The following is an 18,600-nucleotide window of genomic DNA, read 5'->3' on the forward strand; positions in this document are numbered from 1 at the left end:
CTTCCTGGTTGGCCCTGTTTTATTGTACACGGTCTGCGGAGAAGTCCGGAGACCGGACCCGAAAGACAATGAAATACCGAGTTAGCTAGGTAACCGAGAGCAAGTATTGTTTTATTTAACCCATAAATATAAATATGTTAGTTAACATCACGTTGACACCACGGCCTCAGTGAAAGTGTCAGCGGGCCGGGGGAGAGTCGCAGTCCTCCCGCAGGTGACGTTAGCTGGGAGCGCGCTAACGGGCGGAGACCTTCTCGGTTTGATTTATTTTAACTTGCAAAAAAATTGAAACAACTCGATGAAATGTTTCGCCACAACCACAAGAGAGAGAATGAGGTAAGATAAGCCATAGAATGTGATGAATACGAGTTGGGAAATCATGTTTTACTCGAGGTGCATGCTCATCCGGGATATGCAGCTGTTTACTCCCTACTTCCGGTTTGTTCATGTCAAACTTATAAAGTCATCAATTTGGAGATTTGGTAGACCCTTTGGGAGGTTAAAATAATCTGAACTGTAAATTGAAATGTTTAAACGGCAGCAATTCATTACCAAATCAAATGTATAAAATGAGATTTAAAAAAATAGTCTTTCACAATGTTGGAAGTATGGTATTATTTTGCTATAAGAGTCAGTGTGAAGATCAACGTGGAATAGGGAGGTTGAGTATTGATTACTTCGACCCCAAAAAGGGACAAGCGGTAGAAAATGGATGGATGGATAGTTACCATGAATTGATTAACGTGGACCCCGACTTAAACAAGTTGAAAAACGTATTCTGGTGTTACCATTCAGTGGTCAATTGTACGGAATATGTACTGTACTGTGCAATCTACTAATAAAAGTCTCAATCAATCAATCAAAAAACTTGATTTAGTGTCTATTTGTCTTTTTTTTAAATTTATTAGTTGACTCAATATTATTATTATGTATATATTTTTATTTTATGAACGTTTATTTATAATATGCAACATTTACATACAATCAAGAAATAATTATAATCAAAACAAGTACAGAAATAGTACAAAAACAGTAAAAAAAAACAGCGCCAGGGTGTTGTAAACTCAATAAAGTAACTAAAATAGAATGCAAAATATATATATTTAACAAAATGTAAAGCCATAGGCTCACACAAGTTCCGTAAATAATCCAAATTTGGAACACAGCATCATAGTTTTCACAGCTTTTTGGTTGTTAGAGGTAGAGAGCGTTTTAAAGTATAGTTTTAATTCTTTTTTTAAAGGCGCAAAAAACAGGTTGGGTATTGAGAAACTTACATTTGTGAATATAAAACTTAGCCAATAGTATAATGAGGTTGTAAAGGTAAAATTCCTTTAAATTTTTTTTTTCATACTTAGACTTAGACTTAGACCAACTTTAATGATCCACAAGGGAAATTGTTCCACACAGTAGCTCAGTTACAATGATGGAAAGTGTAAGGATGGAAAGGACAATGCAGGTATAAATAGACTAAATATAGCGATATAAAATACAACATATATACGTAATATTTACATAATATATGTACAGTATATTATATATACTGATATATTATATTATGTCTATATCATATATTCAATATATAACAATTACCATGTACAATATTACAGTATATAATTATATATTACAGTGTAAATCCAAATAGTAGTTGACTCAATATATTGGGGCGGACTTCCCTGAGAGCGTGAAATGTTTTTTGGGCGGCTGTGAAAGGCAGTCATTTCACTATTAGTACCAGCATTAGACTTTTAGCCAAAATCAAGTCAGTTTTTTCTTTTAAAGACTTTTTAGCTGTGTCTCGTCTGTTAAGGAAACTGCACTTTTTGGGGCGCGGCCACCGCTGCTGCTGCTGCTCCCTGCTCGGTCAAATGCAGAGGATAATCTCACCACACCTAGTGTGTGTGTGTGACAATCATTGGTATTTTAACTTAACTTTAACTTATATGTGAGACAAGAATACGTGTTTCCCTTTTCTGTGCATTCTAGATAGTGAAACATTGATAGCATGAGGCGGCTAACAATGCTGGTAATGGGGATTCACCGGTTTCACCTATAAATCTCACTTAAAAAAACATCCAACAAATGCCAAAGATAGTGTTGACTGGCAAGAGTGTTCCCTCCATTTCTTTTATTTCGCTTTAGATAGCTCAAAAAAGTTACAGGCGGATTTTCATCTAACTTTCAGGAAATGTCCAAAATGGGATAAGGAACAAGCACTCTGCAAGTAATATACTAGTTTCTTATATGTATTTATGAGGGATGCATTTTTTTTCAAGCCGATAACAATAACTTGCTCGACCGATAACTGACTGAACTTATGGATATCTATTTTTCATTTATTTACATTAACTGTCGTTTGTTCACACCTGGAGATAAGAAAGACTCAAAGGTGGATTTGACCAACTGTACTTGTAGATTTGTTCTGACAAAAGTCAGTATCTTCAACGATGTTAAAGGGCTGTTTGGATATTCAGGCGCTTACAAATAAATATACAATTTAGCTACTATTGGAGGAATGATTACATATTACATATGTTTTTTTAATGTAATTATGAGCTTTATTTTGTGATTCTGAAAAACTTGAGCTATAGACAAATGTATCTGTAAATAAATGCAGATGTTTGTGGTGTAAGATTTCACCCCTGCTGACGCAAGTTTTTTGTGCGCTTCTACCTTTATAAATTAGGTCCTTGGAGGTTAATAGGTGTGTTATTGAGCAGAGTTACAATGCCATGTACTGTACTGAGTAGGGTTGTATGGTATACCAGTATTAGTATAGTCCGGCGATACTAATTAATCTGTTTCGGTACTATACCGCCTCTAAAAAGTACCGGTCCCCCGCTCCCCGTCGTCGTCACGTCGTGACATTGTTGGTTTTACGAGCAGAGGAGCATGTTCGACAGCGCACAATCACAGAGTACTTACAAGCAGACTAGGTGTGTGGACAGAAAAGGGAGAACGGACGCATTTTGTCTTAAAAACTAAAGATGAAGGTGAAGTTATAACACTGAAACGCCCTCAGGAAGAGGTGCTTTAAGTCATGACTAGCTAGCTAGCGGCTAAAGTTCATCCCAGTGTTTTAGCTACTTCTAAATCCCTAATCCTGGCCTCCATGGCGACAAATAAAGTAAGTTTCTTACAAGTATCATACCTGCAGGACGAGTAATAACTAAACATGCTTCACTACACACCGTAGCTCACCGGCGTCAAAATGTAAACAAACGTTGGTAGGTCTACATCTGACATCCACTGTAATGATACCTAGTACAGTAGCGTATCTAGTCGATACTACTATGATTACATCGATATTTTTTAGCATCACCAAATCTTTTTTCGATTACATTTTTTAAATTATGTTTATAAACTCAGGAAATATATGTCCCTGGACACGTGATGACTTTGAATATGACCAATGTATGATCCTGTAACGACTTGGTATCAGATTGATAACTACATTTGTGGTATCATCCAAAACTAATGTAAAGCATCCAAACAGCAGAAGAATAAGTGATTATTACATTTTAACAGAAGTGTAGATAGAACATGTTAAAAGAGAGAGTAAGCAGATATTAAATGAACAAATAGATTAATAATTCATTTTCTACCGCTTTTCCTTAATCATTTATACAAAATAATAGAATGGTAAATGACACAATATGACTTGACTTGACTTTATTTATTCATGCTTGCAGTGGAGCCAGGGCCCCACTGAAAAAACAGCTGAACTTTACAATGAATATTAAACAAACAAAGATAAAAAAAATTAAAAGAACAGACAGTATTTTATATAAAAAAAACAAAAAAAACATTTTCATTTTCAGGGCAACAGCAGCATGGAAACTATTAGCATTCTGGTAAATGACTGTATTACTTATTTAATTAGATAGTATTATTATACAGTTTAATTGCAGTATGCAGGGTAGAGTTTTTAAGTCTCTTTGTCTTGGCTTTGGGCTCGGGTTCAGCCAGCTTATGTTGGTTCCTCAATGTCCTGGCAGTGCGGCTGCCTCGTGTTGGAGGTAGCAGGTCATGCAGAGGGTGTTGCTCATCATGCATATCCCTGACCAGCTTCACTGCAGCCTCCTCTCTCCTGGTCTGGAGTGATGGTAGGGGTTGTGAGATGTTTCCAGCTCTCCTCGTAATGATTTTACAGGCACGTTTCTGGACTCGCTCTAGCTCTGCCTGTTGTTTTTTGGAGCAGCCCACTAAGAGCACTGAGCTATATTCCAGACTCGGCCTGATGAGAGTGGTGTAGATGGTAACAAGGTCGTCTGCAGGTAGTCCATGTCTCGCCATGACTGTGAGGTAGTGCAGCCGCTTGGAGGCGGTTTTTATTGCCTTCTCCATGTGCACATCTCCAGTCAGGTTTTGATCGAGGTGGTAACCCAGGTACTTTGTTGTTTCCACGACAGGGACCTCCTGTCCCCCCAACATCAGTGCAGGAGGTTGTGATGGATTTCGGGCAAAACATATCCGGAACATATGTTACTGCATACGTCAGCAGCTATATTAGGAGCCTTTGTTTGTTTACTTACTACTAAAAGACAAGTTGTCTAGTATGGTCACTATTTTATTTAAGGACTAACTTACAATAAAAAACATATGTTTAATGTAACGTAAGATTTTTTGTTAAAATAAAGCCAATAATGCAATTTTTAAGTATCGAAATACATTTTGGTACTAGTACTAAGTTGTAACGACAAGTTGCGTTCACCGTTAGTCCCATCATAAAGTGTTTACAAGCGAAGGTGTGACCGGTATCACAGTTGTGGCGGTGGAAATGTATTTGTGGCGGGCTGCCACAAACAAATGAATGTATGGAAACACTGATTATGAAGCTCTTACAAACTGTCACTAAAGTATTGTAATACCGGGTAAATCAGATTTTGGTCATTACTCTCACCTCATTTGCTATTTCCCTTTTCTTCCTTGATGGCGCCTCCCAGTATGTGGATAAAGCCACAGCTGCTCTAGAATGAAGAGCCCGTCTCATCGCACCAGGGACATCGAGCGTCAGGCTGGCTACCTGAAGCCTGAACACTGCGCCCCTCCCCCGCCCCAGGGCAGCTCCGGCACCATGTGGTTCATCCGCGACGGCTGCGGCATCGTGTGCGCCGTCATCACCTGGATGCTGGTCTTCTATGCAGAGTTTGTGGTCGTGTTCGTGATGCTCTGGCCCGCCAAGAGCCTGGCGTACAGCCTCTTCAACGGCGTGATCTTCAACAGTTTGGCCTTCCTCGCCCTCGCCTCGCACGCCAAGGCCATGTGCACTGACCCGGTAAGTGGATGATGACATCAGATGTGCTGGATTTGTTGACATATGGAAAATTCAAGTAAAACCAACTTACTTCTAATCGGATGTGTTGCTGAGCTTCCAAACCTTTTTTTACATATAGGTTTTATCCCCCTGACGGCCTGTCCGGCTCGTTACATTAATGTGAGGTTCAAAGTGGTGGTCAAGCGAGCGTCTGTTGTCAAAGCGTTCTAGGCGGTATTTTGCTTCTCTCAAAGAAAAATCAGAATCAGAATCAGAAATACTTTATTAATCCCCGAGGGGAAATATAACATTTTCAGCACAATCCCATTCAAGATCAGACAAACATTACAGGGAGACAGAACAGGATCGCTGACGGGTCTGCCAACTTCCGGCGCCCCTTACAAAAAAGGTGAGATACAGGTAAACAATGAAAAAATCGGTCTAAACCTTGGCCCCTGGAGAGGGGGTCCAGACTAAAGACCAAGGGAAAAATTAACTCATAGCCATAGCACACATCCCTCTTACATGTGGGAAACATCAAACATCAAAGAACACAAAGGACATTAAAGACATTAAAAGAGCAGAGCTGATGCAACCAGCCACTTCTACATACAGCTATGAATAAAAAGTAAAGGAAACATATACACTGTGGTGGCCTCTGCGGTGTTCCACGCCATCGTCTGCTGGGGTTGAGGGAGCATGGCCAGAGACAGGAGCAGACCCAACAAAGCAACCAAGAGAGCCGACTCCACCCTCGGCCGCCCACTAACTCGGCCAGTGTCCAGTCTGCATGGATGAGTGAGGATGCGACTAAGGAGACTGAGGTGTCCGATACCTGCTCATTCAGCTAAGACACTGTGAAGCCTGTTCGTCCCGGCGCTCAGTTCTAGCTCCGCAGCCCTGTCTCTTCATCTGCATCTCCTCCAGTCTCTCCAAACGGACTCTGGTGTGGCAGAGACCCAGCAGCTGGTCTCCATGGCAAAAAATCTGTGCACACACGGGCCGGACTATTAAAATCATGGCATTAAAACTAAAAACTAAAGACAACTTTAGATTGTTTTTCTTTGTCTGTCTTTGGCAAAAAATAGAACACACACATTCTGAAAATATTACAATAAAAATATTTAAAAAAAATACAGACAGCGGTAAAGTTTAGATCTATGAAGGAAAGAAGAAAGTGAATGAATGTTTATAACTGAATACATATTTCGGTATGGTTAGTTGGTCTCATCATGGAACGGTACTCTTCTCTACCATGAATTGATTTACGTGGACCCCGACTTAAACAAGTTCAAAAACTTACTGGGGTGTTACCATTTAGTGGTCAATTGTACGGAATATGTACTGAACTGTGCAATCTACTAATAAAAGTTTTAATCAATCAACATGTGATGTCACACATGTTGGTGGTTTTGAACTTAGAAGTTAAGAAAGACTTGATGCAAAGTGGACTGGAATGCATTGCTTTTTATGTTCTATAATGTTTTGTACAAATGCTTTCGTATATATTTAATAAATGTAGTGTTTAAAAGAAAATGCGGTGATAGTTTATGTAACATTTTTCTGACAGGGTACAAAGATCAAAGGCCAAATTAGCACATGATTGTTCAAGTATGTTCAAAAAGGAAGTCATTGTGGTTAAAGGCCACATTGTTTCGATAACCGTTTTTTTATACACCACTTTTTACTCAATTTTTTTCTCCTCATAAATCACATATCTACTTACTGAAACCTTACACTATTTACTATATGCATGCATTCATTCATTCATCTGGAGCATTAGCTTAAAACATGCTGTAACAGCTAAAGCAGAGCTGGGCAAATAGTGTATGTGTGTATAAATTATATATACACTTTTAGCTGTAAAAATCTGCTGTACTGTATGTGTGTTGGGTAAGGGTGTAACGGTACACAAACATTTCGGTTCGGTACGTACCTCGGTTTAGAGGTCACGGTTCGGTTCATTTTCGGTACAGTAAGAAAACAACAAAATATTCATTTTCTGGTTATTTATTTACCAAAATTTGTAAACAATGGCTTTATCCTTTTAACATTGCTTTAAAATAGCTGTGTGTGTGATGGATGTGAGCCACCACTAGGCTGATCAGTGCAACAGCAGGCAGTCATGAATGCTAAGCATAACAATAACATACATATACACACAGGGTCCATTGCCAGGGTTAATGCTGTCAACATATGTAAAATTAAAACTAAATAAGATGAGGCTCAGAATTGGTTTCTTAACAAAACCTTTCTACATATAAAGTGCAACATTTCCACATATAAAGTGCTACATTAAACTGCTTCAGGTTGTTGCTCAGATTAAATAAAATGACAAAACCTTTCTTCTACATACAAAAAGTGCAACATTAAACAGTTTCAAGTCAACTCCGCCTCAGATTAACTTTTCTTTTTCCCCCCCAGCCTTTAACCCTGGTGACTTTCACTCAATTTTCATGTTTTTTGCCAGAAAAATCAGTTTAACCACATTGTCTGCAGAAAGAGCAGACCTGCTTGCAGTTACAATGTCTCCAGCTGTGGGAAATACCCTTTCACTGGGCACGGAGGTAGCAGGTATGGCGAGGTAGTGCCTGGCTAACTTGGCAGTAAGAGGATATATGGGCTCATTGTTCTTCCACCATAGAAGTTGGTCAAAATCTAGTTTTTAATGCAATATGGTCTTAAATATGCTGCTATAATAACACCAAGGGCATTTGTTATTGCTTTAGCCCTGCCTGACTCGCCGAGGAGAGGCTGCTTGAATGCGGTGTTTGCACGACGCTCGTCTTTATCTTCGTTGAAGCGATGTTATCCATTGTTGTATCGCACCTCGAATCCGAAATGTTCCCAAACGGGAGATCTTAACGAGGCAAGAGGGTCTTCCAGCTCTGGCTTTTTGCATTTTGTAATAGCCCGGTTATTGCTAGCATGCCGTGTGTTGTGCCTCGGTGTGCATTGTTTACACAACGTGCGGTGCGCTACTTAATATGTCCGTGTGGAAACTCGTTCGGTACACCTCCGAATCGAACCGAAACCCCCGTACCGAAACGGTTCAATACAAATACACGTACCGTTACACCCTTAGTGTTGGGTCCTTTTTTTCAGGAACACTAATGTCCGCCAGAATTCTAAAAACAGACCACCTCAAAAAAAACGAATTACATTTTACAGTTTTTTACTGAATGGAACACCCAAAATGTACATGAAAATGAAGAAAGTTGGATTTACAATATTAACTATGAACAATAAAACACTGAATATTAACAACAAATGAACATCGCTCCTCTTTTGCTTCTCAGACCAGCTCCTCGATAGACATCTTTTACAATCAAGCAAAACACAACAAAAATGCAAAAAACAGCAAAATATGAATGCAAAGGGTAATAAACACCTAAAATATGATATATTGTCACTTTTATGCAAAAAAATGTTTGTATAAATTTGCTTCCACATCTGTTCCTGGCTAATACGTTTGGGGCTGGCTGCTTTAAAAACAAACCCCGTCCACTCTGGTTGGTTCCTCGTCTGAGCTGCTGTGATGTAGATTACCGTAATAACTCAAAAGCGCAGATTGCAACCATTGAATTACTTTCTATAGTTCAAGACTTACGGTCATTTAAAAACAGCACTGCACATCATAATGGCGGCTACAGTTTGGATGTTCAAGGTGTAAAAAAAATTATGTAGAACGCCCGGCGGGCCGGATTGAAAATCTTACTGGGCCGCATGTGGCCCAGGTCTGATCTAAAGGTGTATAAATAATTATTGTATGTCTTATCCAGTCATCTCTCTTACCAGGGAGCTGTGCCCAAAGGAAACGCAACCAAAGAATTCATCGAAAGCCTCCAGCTCAAACCAGGACAGGTGGTCTACAAGTGTCCTAAATGCTGCAGCATCAAGCCTGACAGGGCTCATCACTGCAGGTACACAGTCCACCATGCACATCTACATTCGATGCTAAATAACAGTTATTAGGTGATGGAAATTTCTGAAAAGTACAATATAATTGAATCGGGAAGACAATCAGATAATATTCAAGTTCGGAACAATTGGAACTGTAATTGAATGCAGCAGTGATGTTTTCAATGTAGTGAGTCCCTGACACCGACAGGTAGTGATTTGTGTGGGTCTCCTGGGAAGATGAATAGTTGCCTAATTAAATAAAAAATACATCTTTTTTATAAATTGTAGCGTCAAACTCTTTGATTTATGGTATAGTATGATATGGTATTGTACTGAGTGTATTAGTATTGAGGTTGTACACCACTGACACCATGTAACATCTCACATTAGGAAAGACTTATCGAAGCCTGCTTTTTAATTCTTAAACAAGTCAACAATTTGATCAGCGCCAGGTGCAATGAATGCAGTTATGATGTCATCTTCTGGTGAAAACCACACAGATCCACCACTGTGTTTCTATTCATTACAATTACACTCAGCTGGAAACCCACAGATGGGTAGTGTTCACATTTGAACCGATACGGTACCATTTGGAAATCGATACAGGAACTCGACGGTACCAATTTTTGGTACTTTTGTGTGTGTTGATAAATGTTTGGCAACACATGAGTGTGTCAATGGTTGTCTGTCTATATATGTTGGCCCCTGCGATGAGCTGGCGACTTGTCCGGGGTGTACCCTGCCTTCCACCCGAGTGCAGCTTGGATAGGCTCCAGCCCCCCGCCCCTCTCCCGCGACTTCGAGAGTAACAAGCGGTGAAAATGGATGGATGTTTGATAATAACATTTTATTTTATAATGTAACATTTAAAAATGAGCAGATTTTGATAACTGGAATGTCTAGTTGTTATATCTTGTTTTCTTGTTACATTTTGCATTGCAGTTGCACTTCCAATTCCAAGACATTAGATGGCAATAATTTACAGGCTATCTATGGTATGTTGTCTAAAAAGTAGCTTTTTTCCATGATGTGTTATATTGCGCCCTACAAAGTGTTTACACTGTAAGTATTGTACACGCCAGCTGTTTGAATGTAAACTTTCATCTTAGTTGTAGTTTTTATTACCAAATTTGGAGGTGTTGAAATCGCCTTGCAAAATCGCTAATGCTAACAGTAGCTATGGCAGATCCAATGTAAATTAGCATCAATCCAGCGCATTTGTAAAAAGTAAAGCCTTACTTTACGTTCAAGCGTTTTCTACAGAGCAAACTTGCTTTGTTGGTGTTGAAAATTGCAACATTACTTAGAGGGAGTTTGGCTGAGTCTGCCCTGAGTGCTGCTTGAGTGATTGTTTGCATGAGCCAGTGTTTAGTCTGCAACCAGACGTGATGTCACGCGCAACAAAGGTATCGAAATAGGGCACCATTTGATTTCATGTGAATCGATACCCGGTAGACGGTAGTACCGACGGAATTCCTACACTAGTACCAAATTCCGTACCCGTCCCTATGTACGGCATTTATTTGCAGAGCACAGACCTTGTATCTATGTATCATATATAATATAAATCAATACAATCAATTAGCATGTTAGGTGGGAGTGCATTTACGCTGGAGTGGCATCAGATGGCGACTGGAGACCTGTTAGCGGATACTATCTCGATTCAGAGCAATTTTATGAATTATTACATTATTTGATTTCTTTTTTGAGTGGATTATTGCGGAAGTGGGAAAAATTGTCCCAGAGAATCTGAATTCTAAACAAATTGAATTTGAGCTGATTAATATTTTTTTCAAAAATGTTTCTGCCCATCCCCGCCTGTGTGTCTGCAGTGTGTGCAAACGTTGCATCAAAAAGATGGACCACCACTGTCCTTGGGTCAACAACTGTGTCGGGGAGAACAATCAGAAATACTTTGTGCTCTTTACGGTGAGTCAACAAAAATACACTATTTTGACAACTAATTATGAATAACATGTTACAAAATAATGAGCATATTGGATATAATGTTCAATATGTTCTTACAAGTAACTTTTTTTTGTCTTAGATGTACATCGCGTTAGTATCTTTCCATGCATTGGCCATGGTGGCGTTCCATTTTGTTTTCTGCTTCGAAGACGATTGGTCAAGTAAGTAACATCTTGCCTTTTGGTTGAAGTAGCAGTAAAAATATCGATAAATACTGTAAAACCGATCTCACTTCCTTCACTAGAGTGCAGCACCTTTTCTGCACCAGCAACTGTCATCCTGCTCATCCTGCTGTGCTTCGAGGGGCTTCTGTTCTTAATCTTCACCGCCGTCATGTTTGGGACACAGGTCCACTCCATTTGCAGCGACGAGACAGTAAGTACTGTTTTTATGCAGTCTCAGCAGAACGCAGTAAGAGGTGCGTCTTAAAAGAGGAAGTGAGACTTGTAAACATGGATAATTTTTTACAGGTAGCCCCAAATCTATTTGTGGCGGGCTGTCACAAATAAATCAATGTATGTAAAACAAAAAAAAGAAAATAATAAATCTTTCAATCAACGTATGAGAAACTCCGAATGATCTGAGCAAGTAACTACAGAATCAATCACTTTTATGCAGTATTAGATAATAAGGCAACAGTGTTTCTCACAGAGTTCCAATCTAATAGTGGCGGTGGGAGCGTGGTCAGGGTGTGGTGGGGGCAGTGTCAATATGATGTAATTGTACAATTTCCCCAATTGGGGATGACGCATGTATTTTCCTTGAAGAAGGCTGAAAAAATGTATACCGTATTTTCCAGACCATAAGGCACACTGCCGATGAGCGGGTCTATTCAGGTCTATTTTCATAAAAAAAGGCGCACCGGATATAAGGCGCATTAAAGGGGTCATATTATAATTTTTATTTAAAAATTGAAAACACTTCCTTGGGGTCTACATAACATGTAATGGTAGTTGTTTGGTCAAAATGTTGCATAGATTGTTTTACAGACCATCTTCAAGTCGCTTTTTGACCATCTCAATAGGACACGCCGTTTGGCGGGCGGTCTTATTTACGTGGCTCACCTTCGACAGCGTCTTCTCCCTGTCATCTTTGTTGTAGCGGTGTGGCGTGCAAGGACGCGAGTGATAGAAGTGTCAAAAGATGGAGCTAACTATTTTAATGACATTTAGACTTTACCTAAATCAATAACGAAGCAGCATCTTTTCATCCCTGGCTCACTAGTGCAGCAACAATGCCAGAAATATGTCCCGTGAAAAAACGTCCGACCGTAACATTCTAATAACTGAATTTCCATGGGTGAATTATGTAAACCCACTACACCGGTAGTTTGTAGCGCTTCTATAACAAGTCTACTGACAGATATAAGTTAGAACTTTACGCTACTTTTTATTATAAATGGCAACATTAGAGGATGAATGCCACATAACAAGGAGAAGCTTATCGACTACAATGTCGTCACGGACTACAAAGGACACGTGCAAATTTTCAGGACTTATCCAGATCTCAAATACACATCAGCAGGTACCAGAAGGTAAGAAAAGTTGGTTTTGCATATTAATGCGAAAGAAAACGCCAGATAATGTCTGCTAATGGGTGCCATTTTGCGGTCCTTATACACACACACCATAATAGTACTTGTACGTCTGACTACAGTAGCCGTAATGCTCCGACAATCCATCAAACAGTGCGGCTTCATTGTTTACCAAAGTCGTACTAAAACATTTTGACAGATTTTTGAGCGCCGTCTGTAATGTTCTGTTTTCAATGGAACATTTAAAGTTTCGGTGTTGTTTACTGGCGTCATACTGCAATCTACACATATCTCTTATGTGTTACTGCCATCTACTGTTCACACTCGTCGTTACACCATGTGCCAAATAAAATTGCTTCGAGGTCGGTAAGCACAGTCAGAATGATCCCATACATTAGGCGCACTGTCGATTTTTGAGAAAATGAAAGGATTTTAAGTGCCCATTATAGTCTGAAAAATACGGTACATACAGTATGTTTAAAGACAAATCTGTGTTATTAGTATAAACTTTTTCATGTTACATTGAATTGTTTTGCTCTATTTTTCAATTGTTGCTGCTTATTTTGCTCCTACAATGTAACACCCTCCAGGTTTGTTTACATATATATTCTGCACTCCCCGAATGTTGAAATTTAGTTGGCAGATATGTAAACCGTCCTTTGATTTACAATTTTAGAAACGTTCAACTTTAGGTTGTTTTATTGTCTCCACGATGAAGTTAAAACTAAGTACCGGTACACAACGCATTGCCCCATACTATTTGAGGAGAACTGAGTTAAGCTCATGACTCATTAGGTTGAATGATGTGGACACCTTTGTTACTGGATATTGTCTAACACGTCTTGTAGACTTTGTATGTGTAAGTAATCTGCAACTATAATTATTTCACACTTGTTAATAATTACAAATGTGCTATTTTAGAATGCAATATTCTTATATTAAGGACGCTAATATGCATGCCTCGCCTGTGTGTTATTGTTTGCTTAGCTGTTGCGTAGCCTGCCATGTTTACCTTATTGTAAATGACTTGACTAAAATACAAGAAAAGATCAACCTTGTGTGATTATTGGAGGACATTTAGATGTTAACTGTCCAGCGTTGCACAAGTAAGCACGCTGTATCATATTTCAGATGCATGCTGATATCATCTGATATTTCTCTCTGTCATCTTTGACCTAAAAGGGCATCGAGCAGCTAAAAAAAGAGGAAAGAAGATGGATCAAAAAGTCCAGATGGATGAACTTGAAAGTGGTGTTCGGTCACCCGTTCTCCGTTGCCTGGCTGAACCCGTTTGCCACACCTGACCACGGCAAGGCGGACTTGTACCAGTACATCGTGTGACCAGTAAGAACTCTTCATACGGTGACTACTCTGCTCCAACCATATTTACCAATGACATTTCAAATAAAATACAATTTGCAAAACCCGCCACTAAGGTACCTCCCTCTTGCTGCCGCAGGCCATCAGTGACGGTTCAAAAGTAGGTGCGGTTCTTTCGACTAAAGTCTATTTACTCAACTGCAGAGAGCAGCAGGCATTTATTATTGGGAAGCTGAAGCTAAAGTCGTCCACTTTCTCTGCGACACTGGTGTGTTAGGACCAGTGGTTCGATTTGAGTAAAGGTGGTCCTCAGATTGTAAAATGTAGTCTATTTTGGGAAAATTAGAGTATCATGGGGGTCAGCAGATGCAAGGATGCGGCTGTTTCAAACTAAAGTCATGAAGAAATAAGCACATTTCTGGTTAGCAGATGCTTCTTAAGTAAGTTTATTAAAAAAAAAAGTGACGATGACCTAAGAAGGAAAACAAAAGCTTGATTGTTCTTTTCTTGCTGGAAAGGAAAAAACAAACTGGTGAGAAGCAGGATAATATCGCTCTGTTTTTGACAGTCGGTGAAGTGTCGGGCAACATTACCTTTGATGTATGAGTGTCGCCGTGCGAGAGTATGTCGGTAATCCTCCCTAAGGCCTTAAGAGTCGCGCTGGACAATGAGCTGACAGGTTCTTTTTTGTTCATCTGGTTTGCCTTGCACTTTTGCCTCTCAATCTGTGCACCTTGGTTGGTAAAAAAGGGGGCGGATCCAGGCGGGTTACCTTAGCAACGCTGTAATGACCACATATTGACCACTGACTACAGCGTTGACCCCCGCCAAGTAAGCTGTTGTAATGGGTAAATGGCGCCTCGATGAGCGTGTGGTACACTCACTAGCTGTATTGACAATGTGTTGCTGTTTCATGCTGGCACCAGTTGCTGGATTAAAAACACTACATTTGACTTGCAAATACAATTAGAAAATATATTGTTTTCGTTTTTTGTTTTTTTATAATAGCTGCCAGAAAGAAGTACAAAACTTGCAACTCTGGTCAATGAGCCAAATAGTCAACAGAAAAATAACTTATTCGGTGTGATAAGATTAAAGTGATCCCACATTTTGGAATTTTGCCCAACTTTTAGTACGCAGGGCGCCTCAGAGTCAAATGTATTGGTCACATGTTTTTTTTTCTTAAAGTGACACACACATCGTGGTATCATTTGACACCGTATCACTCCTAGTGTTTTAGAATGCTTCAGTATCATAAGCAGGCCACCTCCTGCGTCATGGTGCTGTGAACGCACCTTTATCAAGACAACAACAAAGCCTAAAGTTGCCTTTCTTTCTTTCTTTTTTTTTCACAGTAATTGTATTATTTACAAATGGGAGTAAGCACGCCACCAATTAAACAGTTGAGACCGAAAAATATGAATAAATGATATCATTATGTGATCACGTGATCTTAACCAGGCGGAACAAGAAGCCTTACTGCTTAAAATATGACAAGTTCAGACTGAAATGTTTCTGTGTGATTTGACTGAGCACACGCCATTTGAAATATGATCATGTCAAAAAGTGGAACCTTTTGTTATTTGAACTTGCTTGTTGCCAACTTTGAGTGTTTTATATATGAAATAAAGTGGACGGCAAAGTAATTGTCTCGGTTTCAATGTAGACCTGTTTTCAAAAATATCATGTTTGGTTTTAAATGAGGAGTTTACGCGTCTGCAATATTAACACCAGCTGTTTTCTTCATTCAGTATATTCTGTCAGGAATTCTATTTTATTACTTTATGTAGGAATAGCTTTTATAATGTATTGAGAAAATAAAGTCATGTGGAGACTGTGTCATTTTTTATTATTTTGGAGAGGTGTTCATTCACATTTCATTTCCATAACAATTACAGATATTTTTTGTGTGTGTGTGTTACGAAAGATATTTTTTTACTTTTAACGACAGTTTTATTAATAAATTATAGCAATCATTTCTAGGGAGGGAGGGCTAAACATAGAACAATATATGCCATTCCACTAAATCGATGCTATTTGCTTTGTTGGAGCCCTCAAAATAGAATTAATTTCTGTCTTTTTTTCAACTTTTTTTCCAAGATGGCGGCGCTTCATGGCGGCAGCTTCTTGCGAGCGCTCCTGGAAGTGTAGACCGATTTGGCAAAAATACCCCTCAATTCAGTCAATTTCATGGCTGGCTCACAGCGTGTTCACTCCGTGATCACTTATGACCGACTTACGATTCTGGATGTGGAGAGATCGGGCCATTTTGGGCTGAAAGATGCGTGTACGGTGGACCTACTCGCTAGCTTGGGAATTCTTTGCGAGCTACATCCAGCAGTGGCCTTTGAAGCAGCGGCGTCCACTACCAGCGGAGACCGTCAACGAAAGAGACGTAAGCGGTGCGCTCGGAAGCAGAAGCGGGGGTGTCGGGCGGGGCTAACAACAAAGCTAAAGGCGTTGTTGTTAGCGGGGCTAACGAAAAAGCTAAATGCTAATCCACAAAGAAGCGCTAATAAGGAGTCTGTTAAGCTAGAACTAGCCAGCGCCAGGCTGGATAATCCCTGCACACATAGCAATTCTCTTAGAATAATATACAACTCACATAATGTTTTTTCTGCGTCAGAGGTGGACATGCATTTTACTGAGGTGGCAAACAATCTAAAAATCCTAGATATGGTCGAAATTATTTAAAGTGCACTACGCATAATAAACGTACCATTATTAATATTGCTACTACGGATACTTTCAACAAAAACTCCTCAAAACAGCCCACCACCTATAATATGGGCTTTTGAAACATAAGGTCATTGTCTTCCAAAACGTTATTAGTTAATGAAGTCATTAGAGACAACAATCTTGATGTCGTTGGTCTAGCCGAGACCTGGCTCAAACCAGACGAATTTTTTGCGCTGGGTGAGGCGTCTCCTCCTGGCTATACGGGAACGCATATTGCCCGTCCCATTAAAAGGGGTGGGGGTGTTGCACTAATATACAACAAAACTTTAGCCTTACCTCGGACTTAAATAATAAATATAACTCAGTAAATGTTTCAAAAATGTTTGAAAAGGTAGCACATCCCAAAATTAAGACTAGTAGGACAAAATACTCACATTTCACTTGATTTATTGCTCACATCAAAAAAGAGGAACGCTTACGCGTTTCGGCACGTGGCCTTCGTCAGAGCGTTTAAGAGTACATACAATTTCAGTGTCAATTTATACATACACACACACTCAGAGTTCACAACTGGGAATTGGATCCAATTACTGGGGAACCAATCACATGTCTTCTTCCTTGCTGATGCTGGGACCAATTTTCAGGTGGAGCTTCTGCAAAACACTGTTGTTAGGACTAGCATACACTAGATGGCACTGGACTGGATACTGGATGACTACAATGACACAGAAGGAACAATTATGTTAAAAAACATTTTAGGCTATAGTCATCATTGAGTCCATTTGGTGTCATAGTATTGAGTGTGTAGATCCAGAACATTTCTCTCTGTGATAGTTTTTCCAAAATATCTCCTCCTCTTTTGGGCATCATGATTTAATAAATATAACTCGTTTGAGGTGCTTACTGTGAGGTTTGTCACACCGCTGCCTCTGCACCTGGCTGTCATCTACCGCCCCCCAGGGCCCTATTCGGACTTTATCAATGAATTTTCAGAGTTCGTTGCTGATCTAGTGACGCACGCCGACAATATAATCATAATGGGAGACTTTAACATCCATATGAATACCCCATCGGACCCTCCATGCGTGGCGCTCCAGACTATAATTGATAGCTGTGGTCTTACACAAATAATAAATGAACCCACGCATCGCAACGGTAATACGATAGATCTAGTGCTCGTCAGGGGTGTCACCACCTCCAAAGTTACGATACTCCCGTACACTAAAGTAATGTCCGATCATTACCTTATAAAATTCGAAGTTCTGACTCATTGTCAACAAACTAATAATAATAATAATAACTACTATAGCAGCCGCAACATTAATGCTGCCACAACGACGACTCTTACTGACCTACTGCCTTCGGTAATGGCACCATTCCCAAATTATGTGGGCTCTATTGATAACCTCACTAACAACTTTAACGACGCCCTGCGCGACACCATTGATAGTGTAGCACCGCTAAAGCTAAAAAGGGCCCCTAAAAGGCGTACCCCATGGTTTACAGAAGAAACTAAAGCCCAGAAATGATCATGTAGAAAGCTGGAACGCAAATGGCGTGCGACTAAACTTGAGGTTTTCCATCAAGCATGGAGTGATAGTTTAATAACTTATAAACGCATGCTTACCTCAGCTAAAGCTAAATATTACTCAAATCTCATCCACCTCAACAAAAATGATCCTAAATTTTTGTTTAGTACAGTAGCATCGCTAACCCAACAAGGGACTCCTCCCAGTAGCTCCACCCACTCAGCAGATGACTTTATGAATTTCTTTAATAAGAAAATTTAAGTCATTAGAAAAGAGATTAAAGACAATGCATCTCAGCTACAACTGGGTTCTATTAACACAGATACGACTGTATATACGACGGACACTGCCCTCCAAAATAGTTTCTCCCTCTTTGATGAAATAACATTGGAGGAATTGTTAAAATGTGT

General features: G+C 39.7%; 1 protein-coding gene across 2 annotated transcripts; it reads left to right on the forward strand.

The window, feature by feature from the left end:
* Window positions 1-17,174, forward strand: LOC133636226 (palmitoyltransferase ZDHHC3-like). Of its 2 annotated transcripts, XM_062030019.1 has the most exons (8): window positions 1-336; window positions 4,947-5,278; window positions 9,056-9,180; window positions 10,993-11,089; window positions 11,208-11,289; window positions 11,373-11,503; window positions 13,845-14,006; window positions 16,083-17,174. In XM_062030019.1, the coding sequence occupies exons 2-7, from the start codon at window positions 4,976-4,978 to the stop codon at window positions 14,001-14,003; spliced, it is 897 nt and encodes a 298-aa protein (XP_061886003.1). In that variant the 5' UTR covers window positions 1-336; window positions 4,947-4,975; the 3' UTR covers window positions 14,004-14,006; window positions 16,083-17,174. The 2 variants fall into 2 exon arrangements, with proteins under 2 accessions (XP_061886003.1, XP_061886002.1); XM_062030018.1 differs by lacking the exon at window positions 16,083-17,174 and having other exon boundaries at window positions 13,845-14,086.
* The last annotated feature ends 1,426 nt before the right edge of the window (window positions 17,175-18,600 follow it).

Source organism: Entelurus aequoreus, linkage group LG20 (genome assembly GCF_033978785.1).
Source record: "Entelurus aequoreus isolate RoL-2023_Sb linkage group LG20, RoL_Eaeq_v1.1, whole genome shotgun sequence".
Taxonomy (NCBI): domain Eukaryota; kingdom Metazoa; phylum Chordata; class Actinopteri; order Syngnathiformes; family Syngnathidae; genus Entelurus; species Entelurus aequoreus.

What these genes read in the sequence shown, in the direction of transcription:
- LOC133636226 (XM_062030019.1), top strand. Translation starts at nt 4,976, where the DNA reads ATGAAGAGCCCGTCTCATCGCACCAGGGACATCGAGCGTCAGGCTGGC. An exon ending in GACAGGGCTCATCACTGCAG is followed by an intron (nt 9,181 to 10,992) that starts GTACACAGTCCA and finishes GTGTGTCTGCAG; the next exon opens with TGTGTGCAAACGTTGCATCA. An exon ending in AATACTTTGTGCTCTTTACG is followed by an intron (nt 11,090 to 11,207) that starts GTGAGTCAACAA and finishes TTTTTGTCTTAG; the next exon opens with ATGTACATCGCGTTAGTATC.